The sequence below is a fragment of the Enoplosus armatus genome, chromosome 9, assembly GCF_043641665.1.
Source record: "Enoplosus armatus isolate fEnoArm2 chromosome 9, fEnoArm2.hap1, whole genome shotgun sequence".
Classification (NCBI taxonomy): domain Eukaryota; kingdom Metazoa; phylum Chordata; class Actinopteri; order Centrarchiformes; family Enoplosidae; genus Enoplosus; species Enoplosus armatus.
In genome coordinates, this window is record NC_092188.1 from 15,526,491 (window position 1) to 15,551,214 (window position 24,724).

General features: G+C 40.6%; 1 protein-coding gene across 1 annotated transcript; it reads left to right on the plus strand.

Annotated features, from left to right (window-relative positions):
* The first annotated feature begins 73 nt into the window (after window positions 1-73).
* On the plus strand, window positions 74-24,216 carry mtbp (MDM2 binding protein). The gene is made up of 23 exons (XM_070912400.1): window positions 74-140; window positions 648-731; window positions 822-895; window positions 1,438-1,586; window positions 1,943-2,001; window positions 2,921-3,065; window positions 3,644-3,758; window positions 6,447-6,560; window positions 12,078-12,172; window positions 12,484-12,550; window positions 12,752-12,869; window positions 13,419-13,598; window positions 15,596-15,709; window positions 17,733-17,897; window positions 19,663-19,756; window positions 19,837-19,995; window positions 20,594-20,689; window positions 20,872-21,135; window positions 21,311-21,471; window positions 21,606-21,718; window positions 23,294-23,407; window positions 23,972-24,037; window positions 24,130-24,216. Exons 1-23 carry the CDS (start codon window positions 74-76, stop codon window positions 24,166-24,168), a joined length of 2,652 nt encoding a protein of 883 aa, XP_070768501.1. The 3' UTR covers window positions 24,169-24,216.
* The last annotated feature ends 508 nt before the right edge of the window (window positions 24,217-24,724 follow it).

A 24,724-nucleotide genomic window follows, 5' to 3' on the forward strand; every position in this document is an offset into this window, starting at 1 on the left:
CGCGAAAGATCTGTTGTTTCCGATATTTCACTCCAAGCGAACATTACAGTGAGTTTACTAATGTTAACACGAAATGGACCGGTACGTGTTGCTTATATCCTTTTCCCAAACTGATGACGACCTGTTGGAGGAGTATAAATGTAAGTTTTAATTCCCCGTTTGAAACAGATTGTACTTAACGTTTGCTAACGTCAAAACTGCTAAACCAACTTTCGTTAATTTAGCCAGTGCTCTAAAAAGTCCGTGGGTACAGTCAACGTTTCACTGTCCACATATAGGTTAACTGTATACTTGTAAGGTTTGTCGTGGTGGAGCAGTTAATATCTAGGTTACATTGTTAACCTCTCTTCAGAAAAGTTTCAAGAGAGAGATGAGCCACATGCATTTGACTTGTAAACAGTTCAGTTACCCTGTCAAAACCACTCTGTTGTAAAATAAGAGAATGTGATTTGTGGCCATGTTAAGTGTTGAAAGTTGGCTAACTAAAATGTTAGCAGCATACAGTGCTTTTTTTCTGAAATTCCCGTGTCTAAATTGATGATGAAACATGCTAACACAGGAGGTGCTATTTATGTTTTTCTTTATCTTAAATAAACCATTAGTCTGGCTGCGATGAAGCCTGACAGCTCAGTTGTCATTGTTCACAGGTCTGGAGCCAGTAAAGCAGATATATGACAGACTTGTGGACATCTCAACTCAGAAATCAATGAGAGGGATCTCTGTGTTTCCAGGTACAGTAACTTTGGCACTATGGGCATCTTTCGCACACAGACGTTGCTCCACAACCTTCCTCACCTCTTTCCCTCTGCATGTTTTCCCAGCTTGTTCTCTCAGTGGCAGCCCATCAGTTCAGAGGTGGTACTTCGCTGTCCAGACTTGCCAAGGAGCAACGCAGGTGAGACATTTAGAGGATGCAAGACAGTTTTGCTGTACACATGGTTTACGTTTCAAGAAGTCCTATACATGTGCCCACTGGCCTTTTCGATTTGTGGCCCTGTGTATATATACCTCTCAATAAATAAGAAAAGTATCCATAGATCAGACAACTACTGATCATTTAACTAATAAATGAAAGACTAAGAAAACTGACCAAGCATTTTGTGCCAACTTTTAGGACCTGTTATCAGTTTTCAATACGTGACACAGTTCTGTCAGCCCTCAGTAGGCTAGTTTTGAGTTTAGTTTCCTGGTCCTAATCATATGGAGAGCTCCTGTCATAAGAATTAAAAGTGTTATACATATAAACCAACCGTATGAATCTTCTTTTATGAGGCTGAAGCTTTTCCTCCTAGGTTATAGTATAATGTTCGGAAATAATTGCTTATTGGTTGTGCTTCTTCAACACAGTGGGTCCTGGAAAAGTATAAAATGACATTTAAGGAGAAAATGGGCTGGAATTCTGTATTCATACTGAAATCTATACCACCTGTTTTGTAGTTTTGCAGCTCAGACTGGGAAGAGCTGGGGACAGGCCATCAGAAAACAGACAGTGAGGAGGAGAAGCCCACTGCTGTAGAGTCATGTCTCAGTTCTCTGAGTAATCAGGAGGCACTGGACCAAAAGGCTGACCAGCCAGCACTGACAGAGTGAGCGACAGATGCTATTTTCTGTTCTGTATATAAATAAGGATGCTTGTTTTTTTTCTGCTCTGTGTTGCAGGTATGTGCCTGATATATATACATGAGCTCATAATAAGTTGATACTATCTGAACAAACTTCATCATTGATGGAACTGAATTTGCCCCTCTAGTTAATGGAGGGAAACAATTTTATATTTATTTTTTTATATATCTATTACACTTGAATCACTACAATAATTTATAGGTGAAAAAATAAACAAATGGGAACAAAGATATTATTAAGAAAATATTATTCATGTGTTTCAAAGTCCAAGTGGGCCTGCAAGTCTTTCTGATCGGATGTGAATGTCTTTATTGAACAGGCTGTTAGAGGAGGCTTCAGAAGGACTGCATCTACTGTCGGACAAGCTACCACCTCCAGGTACTGTTGACCAATCCATAGCACTCACTTTCTTTATATACAGTATCATCCTTAACAGCTGTGAGTCATCTTATCATTCTTTAGATGTCATCTGTGAAGATGTTGACATGTGTGCTCAGTAGTGCTGTCAGTTTTTCAAAATATCTAATTAAAATAAATGAGAACTAACATGAAATGTATTCAAATTAATTTGAAGGCACAATTATTCCATCTATGGTGTTGTATCCCAAACTCTTCCACACACAACTTCTCATATGATTGTCTGCACAGCACAGCTCGCCAGTTTCCTCCATTTTGCTTTAACGAGGAGAACAACATTCGGCTAGTTTACTGATAGGGCAACAAAGCAAGAAGTTACTTCATTGCACAAAACAATGTCCCCAGTAACGAGGAATTAAAACCTCTTTACTGAAGCCAAACTCCTCAGCTGTGTGAAAAGGATCCAGTCCAATTTCAAGCAATTAGGTTTTGAAAATCTGCCTGCAGCAGCCTCGTGGAAAAGGTGGCCTGCTGTACTTCATAAATATTCACTCACCACCGGGAAGATGGGATACTTCTGCTCTGACTACTTTTTTAGCAAGTCTGCGTCCTGAAGTGATATTTCACTTTCTTAAAGAACATTTCTTAGCTCACCACCTCCACAGGAGTTCACCCTCCATCGTTAGCTGCCCCGAGGAGCTGGAGTCACCACTGATCTCCAACTTTTCTTCCACAGATCTTGATATTTAGAATTGCAAAAAGGCAATTCTACCCACTTGTTAAAAAGATGGTGTCAGCGGAGCAACCAGCTTAGTTTATTGACCCCTCTATGAAATCCTATAGAGACATGCATCTAAAAAAAAAAAAACCAAGAAGAAGAAGAAGAAGAAAGAAAAAGTCTAATGAAGTCCTCTCTGGTTTGTCCCATTTTCCCCTTCAGGCAAAGCCTTGTTGGATGTGCTGGTGTTGGGCTCTGCAGAGCAGTCCCCTCCTATTAAAGACCTGCTGCCTCTGCTGGGAGCACTCAAACTCATGTGCTGCTGGCATGCTGCTAAGATCACTGTAGTCACACAGCACACTTCAGGGTGAGGAGATGAAAAGTACACATGCATTACATTTCTTGAGTTGCACAAAGCAAATGATGAATACACTTGATCTAATATGCAAACACCAGAATACCAGGATACCTGTACATTCACTGGGTTTGGAGTCCAAGTGCACATATGCCAATACACACACACACACACACACACACACACACACACACACACACACACACACACACATAACTACTATTAGTTCACTCTGGTATGCCAAACATGAAAGGCTGTAGAGAAATTGCAAAAATGGCTCAAAATGCATTGAATTTGCGGATATTATTATTTGTGAAATGCTCCCCGTCCACCACTAGGGGGAGTTAGAAGAGTAAGTATGAGCAGGTGTCAACTTACAGTATGGGATGAACAAACAGCAACAAGAAATACTCATTTTACTTAATGGCAAAATAGCTTCATTAAATCCTAAACAATATTTTACTGCTGTACTTTTCATAAAAAGGAGATTTAATATGAATCAGGACTTTTTATACCTAATTTACAGGAATCATGAATTAAAGTTCCCCTGTGCTGGTCATTGAATGTTCCTTTTTATTTTTCTTGCCCAGGTGGCAGAAAGCAGCATCCTATCTGAGTGCAGGTCTGGTGGAGCCTGCTGACCTGGACAGCTGTATGGACCACAGAGAACTATGGAGGGGCGGCCTGGTCGTCAGAGAGAAGAAGGTAAGGAGCACAGAAACTACAGCAAGTGTGTGGAAGAAACATTCAGGATGCAGTTCTTTTTGCGTGATTTATTTCACTTTCGTCGTGTTTTACTTTATGTAGAAAGATGGAGGAGGAGGTGGAGAAAATATTTGACTTTGACTTTATATAATGAACAGCAGGAGAGCAGACCAGCAGTATTAGTTTGTTTTGAAAACATAATATAATAGAGAGGGTGTTGGTGACACATGTCTCTGGGGGGCCAAAGAGGCCGGCTTTAGGAAGGAAGAAAAAGGATTTTTTTAAGAAGGGTGTGTGTACAATATGTGCATGCCTCAGCAGTATGATGAAGCTGTTTGTCATTAACAAGGAGGTTAAGATATTTAGAAAAATGTGTGACAGCAGTTTTGCCAAAGAGAAGAAAGTAAAGATTTATCTGTAAGTCTTTGTATATGCTATGAATCTTTATACATTGTTGAAGTACTGTAGGTGTAATTGATCATTTAAAAGCAGCAATGAAGGAAAAATGTGTGTGTGAGGTACAAGCTGTTGGGAGAAAGAACTTATTTCGTCTCAGTGTGCATTCTGGACAAGTACTGTAGAGGGCATGAGAAAAAGCTGTGTCCTTTTCAACCTACCTGCTTGCTTGCCCAGGGCATTTTATTATGAGCCGTGCTCTCTGTAGGCTAGAGCACACAGCTAGCTGGGCTTAGTGAGAGATGGCAGCGAAAACCTTCTGTACCAGGGCTAATCATGGTGCGGAGACCTGATTCAGGCCTCAGTGTTTGTTCCTTTATCTTCATGAGGAATTACTTATGCACTGTCTGCACACAAGGCCATAGGGGAAATTCACATACTGTATTTGCTTTTACATTAGACGAATGTTTGACTCAGTGGGGGATAAGTCTTTCTCTGCTGCTGAATAAATCTAGAGGTATTGCTGGAGGTCACTGAGAGGTCATGGGAAATAGCTCTGCCTTGCTGGCGTTGCCCTGGCCGAGCCGAGCTGACCTTGCCCAGCCCGGCATGGCCCCCCTCCGACTTGATCTTACTCCCTGCAATTGATTACGCACCGTGCTGTGTTTTACTTTGTTAGGAATTTAAAGTGTAAAAATACATTAAGAAGAAAATGGCTTTAACAACAGTACTCAACCTCACTCTCTTCTTATTTTATTAAATGGATGAAGGAAATCCATACAATGTTATCTATGCCTGTTACATTTAGTTTTTATACCACACGAAATGGCCAAAACCATGCAAACACCCATGTTTTCTGAATGTTTGGCCTGGGTTTGGGCTGGACTCCTTACTTCCAATTAAAGGAAATCGTAATGCTATGTGGGGACAGACATGTCTGTCTGATGAATTGGTTCTCCACGTTGTTCTCCCCTCATTCAAAAAGCCATAATCCATCAATATGCAAATATGTTGGACACAAGATGTCTTCACTGAAAAGCTTCAGGTTTCCACACTTGCAGAGATTTAAGCTGATGAATGTGAAAACAAACTCTACACATACATCATTCTGCACAGTGATGCTCAAACATCACAGCAAAGTAACAATAAGAAAAACACATTTACCATGTCAAATTAAACGTCTTCCCATTTCTTTGTGGACCTGATCTCAACCCCATCAACACCTTTGGGATCAACTGGAATGCCTCAGTAATGCTCTTGAGGCTGAATGAGAACAGATCCCTGCAGCCATGATCCAACACCTTGTGGGAAGTCCCCCCAGCAGAGCAGAAGCTGTTGTAGCAGCATATTAATGCCCATTGTTTTGGAATAAGATGTTAAACGAAAAGATATTGCTGTGATGTCCAGGTGTCCACACACCATGTCGTGTACTTTATTTCTTGCTTTCCCGTAAGTAGCTTCACACACTGCCTTATATTGTCAAAGTGAATAGGCTGAGGTGAGTTGACAGCATTTTTTGTTACTACTCTTCACGCTACCCACTCATACATCTTTCTCATTAAGCGGAAACTCTGGCAGGTGCAGTCGTTTTTGGTCTGAATTGGCCAATTTTGTGCTTTTCTTCCACTTTTCTCTGGGGAGAGTCAGCAATCTGTTTTGCTGTGGAGTTTCCATTTATGTCTCATACTGTTGGGTTTTTGTAATCTGGCTGAGATTTTCAGTTGCCATTTTGTGAACATTTTAAACGATGAGTTTGTATCAGTTTCCTCCAGTTATCTCTTCTCTGTCTACTGTGTGTCTCTGAGTGTGCTGAGGCAAACGTGCAGCTTCTCCTTCACTACAGTGACCTTTTCTAAGTTGCTGCCTGCAGAAGTGAGTGGGCTCCGGCAGTCAGTCAGTAAAAGCACAGTTGGAGAGCAGTGAAACAAAGGAGAATTCCCAAAGGAATGAAAGCTTGTCTGAGAACAACCACCACCACTTTACAGCCGTGTAATGCATAACACAACAACTAACGTGTGTGTATGTGCACACGTACCATTGACTATGCAGCCATGTGACAAACATGACTATTTTTGTCAGTTAATTTGAGAACAAACACTTGATGGCTGCATGACAAACTATAACTTCAGAGCAATCTGCGTACGGCCAAACAGTTTGTGTATCTCTGTTCAGCTATTGTTGTACTGACTGCGATAGCTTGTCTGTGATTTTATCAAAATAATTAAATCATAAGCTGCTATGTGACCTTTTCTCTCCTGTGTGTGTGTGTGTGTGTGTGTGTGTTTGCCTCAGTATGTGTCGGAGCTCCGTTTCGATGGCTTTTCTCTACGCTCTCCAGTGCAGATATCAGGGTCCAGTCTCTTGCAAGCTCCCTACACCGCTACAGACCACAAACTACAGTCTGAGGTAAGTCCTGAACTCTTTACGCAGTAACACGCAAAGAAATGCAGGAATGTGCCAACAAAGGCAGGGAAGAAGAAGTCTGCTAGCAAGTAAACATGGATGTAAATTTGAATTTGAAATATTTAAAAAATCGGCTTTGCAAATGTTAAGATAAACACTAAATGCAACTTTCTTTTTTGTTTACAAGAAAACCTCACAGGGTACCTTTTTTTAATGTTTTTCACAATGATCAATAAATGTGTCGATTAAAGAGTTATTATTTCTGTACGTTCACTTACAACATCCCAAATAGCTGCGTCCATCTCATCCACAGCATTTTTTCATCGCCATTTCTCATGGGTGTTGCTAAATGGCTAACTACAGTATATAGAAAGAAGCTGTCCCCACTCTTAATGCCTCCTACAAAGCTCTGATAGGTTGAATGTTTTTCCAACTGGTGAAGCAGCAGTCAGTGGGCACAACAGCAGACCTATGTGAATCACTGAACAAATCGGAGATGTGGGCTGCGATTCAGAGGTCTGGGACCAGGCTATGTCATAGCTGCATCTCATTTAATTTCCCAAAACAGCTCAGGCAGCTAAATGTATGGGTTTTATTGCCACACAATCCAATTGTTTGCCTCATTATTTCTTGTTTCTTCCTCTCTGACAAAGATTTGTTCTCCAATGTGCCAGCAGTAGCAAGCAGAGTCTTCTGCCAGAGTGCTGTAGGCCCTGCACTTGATCCAGATGTTGTCAGCCAGGAAACCTTGTTTGGGGAAATGTAACGTGTTTGAGGTTGTTCATTCCTGCAGCTTGAAGGAAGACTGATGAAATTATGTCTGTTTCTACAAACTTTAGGGGAGGTTTTGATTGACAGGATGTTGAGTAGAATTTTCATTTAGGGGAGAACCGTTCCTTTAACCCCAGTTTAATCCACATCTTACCTCCTAGCTAAAGAGTTGAATGAGCTGCGCACACAATCCCATCTTCTAATGATTTCTGGTGGCTAGAAGGAGATGAGTTCAAAAGGGTCACTTCCTGGTTGCCCTTTGAGGAACCTGTGACAGAAGGACTATCAGTCAGATGAAGCAAATGCATTTTATCTGCCAAATGAGTGTAGACCTCTTGTACCTCTGATGACCTCGTGGCCAGAAAACAATATTCAAATATAAATCATCTCATCACGGAAGGTCATTGCTCAAGGGTTTAGCTGAGGAAAATCTGTAGGTTGAAGTTATATGTTACTTCCTGGATTTTGTGCTCATCTTTTGTCCATCCGTTTTTCACCAGAGTTTACATACTTTTTAGGGCAAAAGTTGCCCCTTTCACGATTTAATTATCAGCTTTTCCTTTTTTGTCATATTTTATATTCCACATTTTTAATGGAGTGGTTAATTTGTCTTGAGGTGATATGAAAAACTGGTTGGTACTTAGAAACTAGAGTGAGCTGTCAGCTATCTCCATCCACGCAATGCGTAGCCTCAGTTTATGTCCATGTGTCAACACTGATGACAGTAAGTGACTCATGTCTTTATGTCAAAACTATTTTAACTACTTTTACTACAACTTTTAGCTCTAAGACATTAAAAACCAATGAAATTGTCTGTGTTTACAATACACATTTAATGCCACAAGTGACTGTGGTGCTTAAAATATGTTAGTCTTAATGCAGACCACACAGTTATGTGTACTTTTCTATGGAGAAGATACGCTCTGATATGTGCAGTGTAAAAGCTGTATTTGTATAGAGAGTGTGCTCTGTGTGAGACGAGGTCTTTTATAACAGTTTGTATAGTATAGTTCTGTAATGAGTTTTCTTATGTAGATTAATAACTGTAACAATAAAACCACACAGGAACTGCGCCAGGAAGTCGTGGTCTGATATGGGGTCTATAGCACACATGCACACAAACACACACACATACACATAGATACTGTTAATGGCATTAGCATTAAAGACAATTGTTTGAATGGATGTCTATTGTACACATTAAAGAAATGCTGAAAAGAATCATTAGCTCTTCAGGCGAGAGCAGTGATATAGAGTAGCTGTTGTAAGTTTTATATTGTTTAATATGTGTGTTGTGTTTATCTTAACCATTGTCTGCTTTTGTGAGTTTACATGTCTGTGGAGACTAAGACTGTGTGTGTGTGTGTGTGTGTGTGTGTGTGTGTGTGTGTGTGTGTGTGTGTGTGTGTGTGTGTGTGTGTGTGTGTGTGTGTGTGTGTGTGTGTGTGTGTGTGTGAGAGATCTCATCAGATCCCTGTTCAGAGAAGCAGATGGCGGTGATTGTCTTGGCACACAATTAACAGAAAAAAAGTCTGAGGACAACAAAACTATCACATCTCCACACACTGGGATAACAGACTGTAGAATAACTCGCAGTCTCTCTCTGTCTCACACACACACACACAATCTAAACTATGCTCAGACAAAAACTATTAGTAATTATCACGACAGTTACTCCTGACAGTGAGGGGGCCAAACACACACACACACACACACACACACACACACACACACACACACACGCTCTGCCTCCGTGGGCAGGGAGTCCACACTGTGCTGTGTGAGCACCAAACCTGAAGTGTGTGAGATTCATGAAATCTACTGCACATTAGGAATAACCTGCAGGCGAGTATGAAACTAACTTTGATGCGTAATATCCATAGACTGTATATAAAGATGGACGACGCCTCTCCACTTCCTCCCATTTTCCAAAATATCCCAGATACGGCTGCTGCCCTCTTTCGCTGGTGACGTCATTTGGAGGCAGAGTCTGCACAGTTCTGATCGCAGAGTGGAGTCGCGGTATCAAGGTCCCGCCCATACACACGTCCAACCCAATCGCGAGTATAGCACAGTCAATCACAGCTGTCAATCATGATGTCACACCCCCTTTTTATAGCATCAAATAACTAATTAAAACCAAACTTGTCATACGTCAGCGTGATAAAAACTACCTAAAATGACAGAAACCGTGTTTGGGAAAAATGTATTTACATAAATGTGTGCTTTGATGTTTTAGTTTGGCCCATGTCCCATCCGCTAGCATGGAAGGGGAAGGGTTTATGACGTATACTGCTGCCAGCCACCAGGGGGAGATCGAGACGTTTTGTCATGTCGTCCATGTTTATATACAGTCTATGGTAATATCGTTGTCTATTATCTAACTATAAAGGAAGGAATCTCTGTCTGTATGTATGTTTGCCATAACACAGTTCTGCTCATTGATTTTCAGCACCACCCACAATGGCCCAATACAACCAGAGATATTAAAAGAATAGGGGCTACCTTGTTAGGGATACAGAGCTTTATTCTATAGTGATACTAACACTTACAAGGCAAAATTGTGTTTCTTTAAGAGTTCAAGTGAAATGGAAAATGGACAGCAAAGGAAATGTTGCTAAAAGAATAATTCTGCATCCATTCTACACATTTTCAAAGGATATGGAGGAAATTCCTCTGAATCATGTAACCCTTTTTTATTCTTTCAACTTTATTCTCCAGGGTGCTGTATATGAGAAAACCTTTTTATTAATAGTGAATGTTCTTCCACACAGATCCAGCTGCCTTACAGCATATTCAAATGTTGACATTTAGTCTCTTGGAGTGTCCTTTTTAAAAAGCACCTCAACCCTGTTTGTCAAGGGAGGGAAACGACTTCACATTGCACTTTCTTTTGGAATTCAAACAGTCTTTTGGCCATAAAGTCTGCATTCAAACACCCCCCTCATTAAGCACTTAAACCTACAGCAAAAGTCATTCATCACTCTGTCACTGCTGGAAACTTTGTCAGTTTTTTTCTCAGCAACATTGCAACAACTACTTGTTGATGGCTAATCTGTTGAGGCTACACCAAAGACATTTCCTTTTACAAATAAACACGGAATATGTGATTCTGAAGACTTGATGGCTGACATTACAGTGTAACACAACTTTAATGATGTTTTTGTGGATATGGAAATTAACATATACGAATTATGTAGTATTTGTGAAAATAGAGCACGTGTTGGACAGTGAAGTGCCTTCATAGTAGCCTGTTTATATTTGGATGTTAAACAGTGTAACAAAACAATGGACTGCTAATGAAAAGCTCTTACTGTTGAACACTGCACATCTATTAACAGGGGAAGATTACAGCAATGTATGTACAGGAAATGAGTGAGAATAATAAGTCACAGTCTTTAGCAGTAATTACATGTTGGATCTCCCAATCATGTTTAAACATACAAACCCATTTTAACCACAGGCATGTGCAATTTCAAGTAATGAGGACAATTTGATATTGGAGGTCTTAATGATCTGTTTGGATCATCTCTTCAGGTCACTGCATTAGGCATTCTCTCAAGCTGTTTGGACAAGGGAGTAATACATTTCTCAAATTGCCAGCAAAACTGGGAATTCAACCCGGGTTCATTAAAATCTCCATCTACTCTTAATCTATAGGCGTCCATCAGAAATAGGTCGGCACTTCATTCTTCGTTCCAGATCAATAAATTATGAGATTGAGATCTCAGGCTTTCCTTGTTATTCTTGTAAGTTTCTGTATATGCAAACGACCTGTTTTTGTGACAAATGATTTATATATTATTGATTGCCTCTTAACATTCAGCTCATTAGATAAGTAGGACAACTGCAGACTGTTGAAATGTAGGCCTTTTTTTAAATGTGGGCTACACAGTGTGTTAAGTACCTGATGGCTTCCTGACAGAGAACAGAATATATTTTGTGTGTTCATGTGTTTAGTAATGCTGACAGGAGTAGTCAATGAATCGATCAGAAAGTGAATAGCCAATTTTGATAATGGATTAAGACATTTATCGAAAGAAATCTGCCAAACAAGTTCTGGTTCTAGCTTCTCCAGTGTGAGGATTTGCTGCTTTTCTTTCTTTCTTGATTTATATAATGGTACATTGATTATCTTTGTGTTTTGTGCTGTTGTTTGAACAAAACAAGGCATTTGAAGGCCTCACCTTTTAGCAGTTGGAACTTGTGATGGACATTTTTCTCTCTTTTTAATCAACCAAGCAGCCAAAAAAGTAAGAACGGATTAATTGATAATGAAAATAAATTTTAGTTGTAGCTAGTTAGTTTAGAGTGGGTGTCTGTGCTCTGTCTCTTTTTCTCAAACTCTCCTCTTCCTTCCCTCACACACACTTGGACACGTCTGGATGTACCAACATATTTGTTTGGCTGACATTGGAAGTCCAAATCCATATTTGAGACCAAGAAAGATCAAATTTCAGGGTCGGTTATATAACATTGACTCTGAACTGATTATGGTTCAGTGCCTTGGTCAAGGACACTTCAGTTGTATCTTAGTCTACCTACTGATGGATGGTCTCCAACTCCTGAAGCTGTTGCGTCACAAGCCGCTGTGATTGTTTCTTTTTAGATGCTGTTCTCGGCGATAACCCTGTTGTTTTTTCTTCATCCACTTCTGTGTTTGTTTGTTTCTTTACTTATTTCATCCTGTCTTTCATTCTTTATTCCTTTCTCTTCCACCACCCCTGTCTTTCTGTTCTGTGTTTGCAGGTCTTCCATTACTACGCACCAGTTTTAGATTTGGTCCAGCTGGTTAATCTGTCAGACCTGCCCAGCTTTCTGATGTCCACAACCCAGTTTGAACTGTATCCTCATTTCTGAAGTGTGTGTGTGTGTGTCTTGGGAACCAAAGTAACATCATGTTTAACTCTGTTCACATTGAAATGAACCCACTTGAAACAGCTATACGGTATGTTCAAATTTCAATATATTGACAACTTTTAGTATTACCTAGATGCAAATTGTGTGATTGACACAATAATAAACTAAATAAGTGTTATATAATGCAGCTTCTACTCTTTTTACTGCAGCCCCCAATGAATTTTTCCTTTCTCAAAACGTGGATGGTAACACCTACTCCTTAATATTGTATTGTTCCTTCACCACCAACAAACAGAAGCCTGTCTGGGAAGTCAATGAAAGCTAAACTTCTGCTGGATCAGCTGAGGTCACTGCGTGGAAAGGTATCAGCTCCTAAGCTGTGATCTTATACGTACAAATATTGGAAAACATCCACCATAGAAGTTTGTAATTTCCAATGAAGTAAATTATTGCATTTGAACTTAGATTTCTGCTTGAGGAGGAAATCTGTTAACTTTAGTCCCCAGTCAAATGTAAACAGGACATACAGTAGAGGATGCATATAACCGCTTTTTTGTCTCCAGGTTGGAGCGTTGTTCAACCTGTCCTGTATAATCACCCCCATCGTTCAGCCCGCAGCCAGCCAACTCAGCTCCCAGCGCTGGAGAGAGTCTATAGCCAGGAGACCAAAGTCCTTACCCGGTAAGACAGTTTTTTTTAATTTTCAAGCCGTTGTTAGATGGATCACCGTTTGGCAACAACAGAAAGGAACCGTATCACCTTCTGTGGGGAAATAAATTAATAACTAGGACTACGCTGACATAGATAATAAAGGCTTCTGTTGGGGAAGCAGACTCTGAAGTGGGACTGACTCGATTTGAATCTTACATTCAAATCTGAAAAAAGCTTCATGAGACAAGATATAACTGATATAACCCTTGGATTGAATTCCTGCATCAAATAGGACATAAGAATTGGACAGCTGGAATTTTGTATACAATACGTTTGACCAATGATAACAATGTAGGTTATATTTAGATATAATTATTATATATTAAGTAGAAAGGTATTGATGAAATAATTATCATATAAAACGCAGCAGCAAAGCCTAAGACAAACTGGGTTAGAAAACATACTGAGAGTGCAGCAGATATTATAATAAAGCAAGTTTGTAAGCTGTGAAAAAGTGAAATACCTCTTTTGTCGAGGATTAGCTCTGGATGTAATCTCTCTCCTGTCCGTACCCTGTAGTTCCTGACATAGAGGTGAAAGGTGAGAGCGCTCACTACTTCCTGTTGGTCCAGGGCTCAGACGACGTCGGTTGTGGGGCCTGCAGGGTCAAGATGCTGCACTCAGACAGTCAAATCAATGGAGCGGCTGCCATGGCAACCGTCTCCGGGTTGCTGAGAGAGAAGTCTCTGTCGTCGTCAGGTATATTATGTTGTCATGTTCTTAAGAGTGTGTGTGTGTGTGTATTTCTGTGTGCCAAATGAGATTAATGGATATTGTCACTTGAAATTTTTCTTTGTCTTACTTATTTGGTAGATATAGTTATCTGTGGGCTATCATTAAAAGTATGCAGAATTAGCTATTTGCAGTTGCTATTTGCAATGTACCCATGAATGTACAGACAGCGACATTACTGGATCACTTTGATACTGAAGAAAACTTTAAAATGTGATGATTCTCAGGTAAGTTCTGTTATAAGGAGCGTCTTTTTTCTACCATTTCTAAGTGATTTATGGACGTTTATTCGCAATAGACCTGAGATAATGATTTTCTTGGAAAGTGCCTGTTACAGTGAATCTAAAACTATGTGAATCACGTCTATGTGTTCAGATTATGTTATGACTCAAAGAAGGAGTACACATTTTTATACTAAGGGTTTCAAAGTACCTTAATTGCCCCCATGAGCTGTGTGTCACAGCCACTGCTGCAGCTCCAACTGCTGACTGTGTTGGTGAGCGGGCCAAATCAGCGGTCCAAACTACAATAACTAACTTTCTGTTGTTTTTACACTGCACCTGATCCTTTCCCCTCACACATTATCTTTGCCTCATGGCTCTCCCTCCACACCCCGCTAGGGAGTCGCGCTCCACAGTTTGAAAACCTCTGTTGTACTGTAATCAAATTTAAAGAGCACTCTTGTATTTTACCAACATTTAGAGGTTTGGGAACATCTAGCAGTAATTTGTTTTCTGCCATATTGTAGAGAAAAGCCCTTCACGCAGCTCCTCAGCTTGATTGGTGTAGAAGTCCTTCTGGCTTTATTGACAGAAGTTGAGGGGTTGTCATTTTTCATCAGGCTAGCCTGTATTACAAAAACGGATAGTCTTCAATGCTATTGGCCATCCTGACTACAGAGATTTTCTTCATCTGGGCTACATATTTCTCTTTTGCCACATCTTCCTCCTTCATTGTTTCTCTTCCCTTCCTCCCTCCTCTCTCACGGCACTGGAAAGTTATGACTGTGCTGTTAAGGATTCCCTCATCTTTGTCTCTAAATTAAGAACAATCAATTTAAGGAGAAAGGAGTGAGAAAGGGTATTAACGGGACAGATGGATTTGGCAGGTGATAAGGATGACTGGAGTGAATGTATAGATGGATGGAGGATAACTGAATATGTGAATAAGTGGATAATTGAACAGAAATGCTGGCTGGTTATGGCTCTCTAGAAGGGCAGACACTTGTTTGTTTTGTTCCCCAAACTTAAAGCTGCTTTCCCGATGAATGTCCTTCATTGTTCTTGGGCTTTTTATGATATTCAGAGACCTACTGTGGTGTTTTCTCTTGAGAGTTCCTGCTGTTTTTAACCTTTCATACAACCTTCAGGAGACATTTTTGAAATACTTTCAAATGCAGAACAAGACTATAAAAGGTGCCCTAACTGCTGCAATGACACAGCATGAACACAGCACAGTTTTCAATAACAAAAATGTTCTCTTAAAATGCACACCTGAGGGTTGTTGCACCTTAACAAAAGCATGAAATACTCACTCCTGTATTAGCATAAGGTTTCTGGTTGAGTCTCTTGAGTCTCTTTTGTCAGCAAAGGGGTTACACCTTTTATTCATCAGCCATGTGTTTACTGTATGTAAGCATTGGAGCAGCAATCTTAGGTTGATGTTTTTGTTATTGTTTAGTGGTTCCCAAACATTTTACCTCATGACGTCTTAAAATGGAACATGGTCTACTTGTGACCCCTTGTAATATTTGCATATGTCTATGAGTTGTGAATAATTCCACCAAAGAGTGATATTTTTTTCCTCTCTGATTGTTTCATTGTAAAATTTTTAAAATGTAAATGTAAAAGTATCAATTTGAGAGAAAAGTCAGAACAAATGCATTATTATGTGTAGCAGAACCATATTTTGTCTTTTTTGATGATCTAAAAATTCTCTCTTTGTTCCATTCACTACTTGACCAGGTGGAGCTGTAGGCAAAAACCTCTGCCCTCTGCCCTGTCTCCAAGGAGATGGCCTGCTAAAGAGAGAGAGGAAGGTGACCCAGGTCCAGACCCTGGTACTCAAAGAATATCTCAGTAAGTACTACATTTAAAGAAGTCCTGTAATGGAAAACACATCTCACAAGTTGAACATTGTGTAGAAGCTGCAGAAAATGATTGGACACAGTTGTAGTCAAACAGATTTCATCACCATTTTTGTTGCATTTTAGCGCTGCCGTTGTGCTTGTATTAATTGCTTGCCTGCTAATGTATGATAATAAGCAAGACAAGCCCTCAGAACAGCACCTGGAGCTCACTTCGATATGTCAATCAAAATGCTGTGCCCCCAAGCAGGATGGGAAAGCGACCTCTCACACAACAGGAGAGGAGGGAACAGATTTGGGAGTTCTATGGCAACACATTTTTCAACAGACATACATAACACCTTTTTACCTGTCTGATTACAGTATGACAGGGAATATTTGAGAAGGATGTGGTGGCCTCATGTCGCCAACCCGGCTGGCTGCTGGCTCACACCCCTCTTTAATTAGTCCTTTTCACCATCTCATCATATTCGCGTTATCCAGACTGACTCTGGCCTAATATTAAATCTGAGTCCTCATGGTTTTGGGATCAGAAACGGGCAATAAAAATTACAAAATACTTTTATTAATCTCATCCAGAATTACTGAATTAACTGTTCTGTCCATCTACTAAAAACAACTTGGCAGCAATTTTGATAAGCGATTAAACAATTCAGTTATTTTTGAAGTATAAATGCCAAACATTTGCTGGTTCCAGCTTCACAAATGTGAATATTTGCTGCTTTTCTCTGTTATATGTTATAATAAACTGAGTTTTTGTAACGTTGATCAGATAAAACAAGAAATGTGAAAACATTATCTTGGGCTATAGAAAATGACAACGGACATGTTTCACTATTTTCCCACATTTTATAGACAAAACAATTAAAAACATTAATTGAGAAAATAATTTGCAGCTTAATCAATAATGAAAGTAGTTTTTAGTTGCAGTACTTACATATATAATAAATTAGTAAACCAGACCAACAGTGTACATGTCAGCTCAGAAAAAAAAAGTCAGTGTTGACTCCTAATATAAATTCAACTGAGATCAAATGACTTTAGGATATGTATTCATACCCGAGACAAAGCCAAATGGACGTAGAGAGAGACGTATCAACTGACGGGGCTACTCGGAGCTCCTGATCTGTCATCAGTTTGAACTCTCGGCTCTCCCCAGCCCTCAGCACAGGCTGGTGTGTAGAGAGACTGTTGAAATATCATTATTTTACACACATAATGTCCCCTTGGCAGGCGAAGATAGTGAAACACCAGTGGAGTGGAGCCAGATTAAAGGGAGTGGAGTGAAATTCTTCAGACTGGGGGAAAAGCAATAGGGCTGTTCTTTGAAAAGGCCGTGAGCAGAATGAAGCGTCCTGACAGACCACAGGCCTTAATGAAATTCATCGCACTATATTCTGACTTGGCATTAAATTGGGAAAAGGCATGTCCTTATAGGCTGCAGAAGTTAAGAGTTGGAAGTTTTTCTGATTTCTGTGAAATGTATGTGTGTGTGCGCACTATCATGGGTCTGTCTGTTGTCTTATAGGCTGTAATCAGTCTGTGTGATAAGTATGCAAGCTCGTGTGTGCATGCCAAGGACTCCGTTTATCGTTTTTCTGCAAGTTTCCTTTTCTCTCCATATCTAACTCTCAACCATTTCTAATGTAACGTAAGACTTTTCTAAATTTCCCCATCACACTCCTGTCACTCTGCAGATTGAGTGAAGTAAAATTCACTGTTTGACAGATACATCCGATACATTTATTTGGATGATAATTGACTTTCCTTTTTTTGCTTGACAAATCAATACTATAAAAATGTCCTTTATCATTTCACCTGCCCATCTTTGCCCTTTGGGCATGCATGTATAATCACCCAGTGCTGCTTTGAAATAAAACTAAAACTAATTCAAGGAATACACTCCTGTTTTGGAGGAGAATCAACTCTCGACCCACTCATTAAGTAACAAGGACACCAAAAACTAAATCAGAGATGTTGCCGAAATGAAAACCAGCCTCTGTTTGTGTGTCCAGGGCAGAAAGAAGAAGCATCGGCCCCAACCTCAATACCCATCAATGACTTGAAGGTCATTCTGAGTCTGGCCAGGGAGCAGTATCTGAAGATGATTGACTCCACTCTGCCCTCTGCTGCCAGCTGTCTGACAGGCGAGCAGGAGGGCACGGCCGCCAAAAACTCAGGTATGGACTAAGAAAGAGATAAAGAAAACAAGCCAACGGTATGCTCACATCTATTCAAAGCCACAGTAGATACATACACAGTGAAAGTTTGTCGACTGGTCAGTCTTATTCAATGAAACCCCTAACACCCAACTTTCCAACCATCCTGTGATATTAAATGTTTTTCCCCCTTAAATAACATTGTTTTTGTTGTGAATAAATATCACTTTTCTAAAGTTATTAAAAACTTTAAACCTTAACCAAAAACTCACAATTTTACATTAAAACTCCTTCCATCTAATGCCTGTTTGGAAAATGCTATATTCCCACCATGTTGCCAAAATGGGAAGAACTGTCATTATTCCGACTTGTGTGTCCAAGGTGGTTACCCCCTTTGCTAGCCTTGTTGTCAGGGCATTCAAATAGCCCAAATTAGCTACCTTTGCTGTGTTATCTATTTGGAGCTGTTCTTTAACAAATGAAACCAAATACAAACAAAGCTAATGGTACTGGGGACCTGTACGATGTTAGCTATGCATATATAAAGCTAAGAGATAAGATTATTTAGCCAATCTAAAGATGTGCATGAAGTGAACTGCACAATGCAAATCTCACAATGCAGTGTGCAAAAATCCACACACATGACATCAAGGAAACTGATGTCTATTCACACATTTACCAAAATACATATTCTGACTTGCCGGTGAATTTTAAACTGCAGTGCATCAGTATTCACCTCACACACAGTTTAAGGAAACAAAGCCAGCTAATAATACGCAAATAAATTGTAAGCAATAAAACAAGTCCCAGCCTGCAGCTAGAGCTGAATATGCATAGTGAGGGTGGCGCTGGTTTTAAAAATGTAGCTGCGGGGCTAATAGACTTGCATGTCAAGCAGTTTTCATGTCATAAATGCTGTGACATTATTTGCCAATTATCATTATTTCTTCACATAAAGGATTTACTTGAATTTCATAAGAGGGGAGCCAGTAAGCTTCAAAAGCAGAGGTGATGATAAGTGTAAACATACAGATATACATTCTAAAGTGCAAATCAGGTTCCCCCCCCCCCCCCCCCCCCAGAATCTTTGCCCTCTGCTCTGGAGATGGGAATGTCGTTTACAGCAATAATCAGGTTCTGCAATCCATTAGGAATGTTTTGGGGTTTTTTTGTATTTGTATGGCCTGAAGGTGTGAATGACTTTGTGTGGGCTGTCAAACTGCTTGCGGTGAGCGTTGTTCTCTTCATACAACACACTTACAACCTCAGGCCATTGCTGTGCATGAAACACCCTCATCTCATTGGTGAACCTGCCATTTACAGTTTCATCACGTTTCTAACATGCAATCTTCCCAGTCCAAACTAGAAAAGTGCAAAGCGATGGTATTTTGGATGCTGAGCTTTCATCTGTTCAGGTTTCTGTCTGCCAAGAGTCCAGTGTGTTGACCTGGCTCAAGTGAAAGCTGGGATAATGCTTGCAATCCATCACACAGTACCCCACGTTGCCTTTGCCAATGTGCTGGGTAGTATCTCTACTGTTCTAAAATATAATGCCACCTATATAATGTCTTACTGATTTTTCCCGGCAGCCCTAAACTACTACTTCTTTAAGGTGCTGCAAATGCTCATCCATCATCCATTTAAACTACTGTGAGCTCCAGCTTATGACCCATAAGCAGTGCCAAACAGTACGAAAGCATCTTGGGTCTTGCTCGATGGGAATTTCCAAATTAATCAGTGGAAGCGCAACTCTGACCAGCTAAGCTTTGTTGTTTTGTCATTGAAGGTTTTCAGACCGTTTCCCACCTGCAAGTCGACTGGCCTGAGAGGAGCGTCCTCCACAACATGGAGAACCTGCAGAGGAGACGACAGAAGAGGAGGTAAATAAGATATAGACATATGACAACTGTGTGTTTGTAATCTGCTGTATTTGTTCTACAGTGTATTTTGTGTGTCTTAGATTTGGTCTGTTAGGTCAAGGCTCCAGTGACAGTCTGCTGGGTCCTAAAGACAGTCAGAAGGTCTCTTCTGCTTCATTGGACGCCCGAGAACTTCTAAAACACTTCACATCTGATGGCCTGCCGACTGCGGAGCTGCAGCCACTGGCTATCAATAGAGGGTAGGTCCAGTCATCTCTTCTGACTCCATGCTGATTAGCACCTTGACATGAAACTTTAGATATCACTTGTCTGGCTCCATGAATTGGACTTTTCAACAGTGAGCACTGGCTGAAGCTCATATACATATGCTGTAACTAGGCCTTCACACAGGCAGACATAAAGAGACAAACATATAGACAAAGGCAGCCACATGAGCAGGCAGACAGGATTACAAGTATGCAAGGGCAGACACGAAGATGCTCATGAAACAAGACAAATGGTTTCCAAATGAACATACACATACTGTAGTCAGTTAAACAGGATCTGTGTTGTTTTAGGATGGTTCGGAGTGACAAACAGTTAATGAGGCCATAATGAGGATTTGATTATGATCATTAGCCTGTTACAGTGAGCTTACAATCTTAAAAAACATTATTCTGGAGCAGAGCCGTCATCAGTTAGTGCTAATAATTCTGTCAGGCCAAACTGTGTGTGTGTTTTAGTGACATTTGTATTTGTGGTTTAATAAAGAGACAGTTGATTAATTTTCTTTGACAAAGTGTTTATTTTTTTCTCCTCCCTTCCTCTCTATTTCTTCCTCATTCTCTCTCTGTTCAGGAATAATGCGTTTCAGTTGTCACCGGACCTTTCTCCCAGGAGAATCAGCCAGATGCCCTTCAACAAAGCCTCAGCCTCGCATTACCATGGCATAGAGTAAGTTTCTAAAAACTATACCCCTGTTCAGCTACGGTTACTGGCGTGTTACAGTACAGGCAGCTATGAAGAGTGTGTTATGATCGGCAGAAGCTCAGACAGTAATTAGCCACATCATTACGTCTTTATTTATTATTATTATTACAGTTTTTCATTTCTATTGGTTTTATTTGTTCATCTAGGTTCTGCCTGGACAACCATCGGTCCTTGGACCGGGACCAGGGCTTTGTAAAACTCCAGTCCCGTCTGATTCGGTATGAGACCCAAACCACCTGCTCCAAGGAGCCTTGTGCCCTCCCCTTCGCCCTCAGCCCCGCCCCCTCCCCTGCTGTGATGTCAGAACCAGGAAGTGTGCCTGACGGAGAGACTCTGCAGAACGCTGATGTAGCACGACTCAAACGCAAGTCGTGGGACACGGACGTTATTGGAGGTCATCCTCACAAGAGGTATGATGGTAGTGTGTGTTGCTACTGGTGGGCAGCAACAAAGCGTATGAACGGATGATACATTTATGGGTGGATGGCTGGATGGGTCTTGGGGTTGTGGAACGTCGTCTCTCACAGTAAGCGTTGGTAACGTTCACCATGTTTGTGCCTTTGTGTGTCTGTCTGAATGATCCAGGCTGGTGAAGTCAGAGAGCAGTGACTCCCTCTGTTCTCAGAGCAGTGGCAGCAGTGGGACACACCCTGCAATTAGGTCTCTACGACAACAGCCGAGCAGATCCCAGTCCACCTCCTCCTCCAATAGCCCTTCCACTTCAGCAGCAAGACGGACAGCCTCAGGTAAAACAAAAACACTCAACTTTAAATGGGAAGGGACGAGCGATTCTGCTTAACTGTTAGGACTACAGTAGGTACTTTTTTGTATGCCACAATGGTAATACCTTATTGTTTGTTTTCCTGACATTACCACCCAGGTTTGGCGACTCTTCCCTCTGCTGACAAACCTAAACCTCAACAGCAGAAGACGCATCATGGAGAAATGGAGGACAAGTCTGCCAAAGAGTCACGCTCCCAGAAACACAACAGGGTGAGTGTGTATCTTCTTATTTATTTTGAAATGGACGGCATGCTTTTTTTCTTGTCATTATTTTCTTGGCTCTGGCCATTGGTTCTATGTGCCGGTGTCAAATGAACCCTATGGTGCACATTTGTTGGGCTCAACATCAAATACACTTTAAACAATATAAACAACACAAGGTAAAGAGTGCAATGTTCTTGTTTCCTCTTTTTCAGTCATGTAAAATGCATGCTCTCTCTCTCTCTCTCGCTCTCACTTAACGATATGTTTCAGCACCCCTCAGTGCTCCAGTAGGTCAACAAGCTAATGTTAGCAGTGCCTCAGTATCTAGAGTTTAACAGATAAGGAGTCTGGTTGGCCGGCCTGCTGTGGTCACTCTGCCTCTGTTTGACGAGTAAAAAGGCAAACCCTGAAGGTAGGAGCACTGTGATGTGTTCATGGTGCCATCTGAAAACAATGGCTGCTACAGTAATGAGCTGGCTAGGTTACCATCAGTATTGGTCCTACAAATGTTTTGCAATGTTTCCATGCCCAAACAAGATCTCAGCTACTTTGGTGCCTGGAATGTTGTCAAAACTGATTGAGGCGACAATAAAAGTTGTAATAAATCATAGTGTTTCTGTAATATTCACCGGTTTAGTTTTAAAATATATTATTTTACTTTTTCTACAAAAATCTGAAATAGGACGAATTTGTTATTCCCCCCTCACCACAAACTTCACAGACACATAATAAAACACACTCACAGTCTTTCTACTATAGATGAGAGTTGTGCAAAATCTCCAGCAAAGATAAATGTTTTATGTTTTGCATGTGATCACTGTGAATGTGTGGGCTGCATTATAATGTCGTGGCAGAAGCACTTTAACAACTATAACATTATCATGTCACCTGCTGCCTGCCTCCACAGATGCACATACTTTTTGCTCTCATCTTTCAAGTATCTGTAGTGTGTGCAGTGACAGAAACACAGAGTGGACAAATGCATGCACACACACACACACGCACACACCTGCACACTGCGTCCTCTGTCCCACGTACAGCTCAGTCTGCTTCCCGACCTTGACTTGTTCTGATTTGTGATTACTATGCAAACAGGCTTATCATCCAAATCCAAGTATAGGAAAGAACAGTTGGCCCTATTCAGAAATAATGATAGCAGTTTATTCAGGACAGAGATTAAAAGCTGCCTTTCTACTCCTCATGAGACTGAATGGCACCAATGATTCCTCACAATAATTTATGGTCTTTCCTCAGAACAGTCGCTATGACAAGATAAAAGGCAGATCTATTTATTTCAGGAATGCGTTTTCCCTGTCGACTCCAGCCGTAGAATATTTGTATGTTTGTACCTGCGAGCTCACACTGTGAATGTAAAGGCGTGCAATTCTGCATGAGGACGCCCCCAAAATCAAGACATTTTGACATCCCTTCCTTTTTAAAAAGGCAGCTAAAATTAGATTCTCTGAACGGGGTTAGTGTCAGGTGGTTAGGGAATAAACACAAGTAGATTTAATGTTTTCACAATTGTCTTAATATGGAATTGTGTGTGTGTGTGTGTGTGTCTGTCTTTTGTGTCCTCAGATGCTGCTGGAGGTAGTAGCTAAAACCCTCAAACACCATGGGATCACTGCCGAGCACAAGTGCTTTGAGGCCTGCAGCAAAAGACTGTTTGATATCTCGAAATTCTATCTCAAGGTTGGTCTTTTTACTGCACACACGCACACACGCGCACACACACACACACACACACACACACACACACACACACACACACACACACACACACACACACACACACAGTCAGCGCTGTCCTCTGTTTGACGTTTGACAGTTCCTTTATTTGTGTGCTTCTGTGCATCCAGCACTTGTACTGCAATTTTGACCATATGTTGTGTTTTGTTATAAATCCTCGCAACACATTTTCAGCTATTTTCTTTTGTGCCTCCTTCTAAATTGTTATCAGGTGTTTTTGTTTGATGGCATATAAACAATGAGGCAAAACTGCCTAACTTACCAGACGTGGTGGGAGAAGTAGCAATACAACAATGTAAAAGTACTCTCTTACCAATTCTTAAGTAAAAGTACATAAGTATTATCAGCAAAACATACTCAACATATCAAAAGGTAAAGTGCTCATTAAGCAGATTGGCCCCATGCGGATGTTATTATACAGTATACTTTACTAGGGTTAGGGTTAGACGTGAATGTGCCTTACTGCGTCAGTATTAGTGATCCTCCTCTTCTGTTGTTTGATCCCAGGATCTGAAGACATCTAGGGGTCTGCAAGATGAGATGAAGAAGGCAGCCAGCAGCAACGTCAAACAGGTAACGCCACCAAACACCAGTGGTCCTCCTTTTGTTTTAGTTCTCCTGAACCTCAGGTCACACTTTTTAAACTTTATGTTCTGTAATTGTAGGTCATTGACTGGGTGTTGGAGAAGACCTCAAAGAAGTAAAGATGGTCTTGAAGAATAAGTGGAAAAAGGGTTCCACCTCAAAGAAATGCATCTTGTGTGACATTTCCACATATTTTTAAGTGTTTGCTTTTTAAGCCTTTCTTCAGTTTAAATGGTTGCATTAAGCCTGTTTAATGAATGTAATCCTTTATTTAATTTTATTGTTTCTTTCACTGAGGCGATCATAAAGTGACATACCATTTTTTCAGATGTATTATGTTTGTTTTTAAGCTTTCACATCTATTCTGATATACTCCCACTGCTCCAGAGCCTTGAAACACACGGAGACAAAATCAGTCTGTCACTGAGAGGCCATGAGGGCTTCAATGTTGGCATCAGGGTGCAGTCATCTTCTCTTTGTAGCTGTTTTCAAACAGGATTTTAAATCCTTTCCCTCTTGTTCATTTTGTTTCTAAATACAATAATAATTTTATGGCTTTATGAATGTACATATTTTATCATTGGGTTTTACATTTTACTGTTTGTAACACAATAAAGTGTTTTTGAATCTTATTTTGTGTGCAGTTGAACCTCCTGATTACAACCTGAGCCGGTG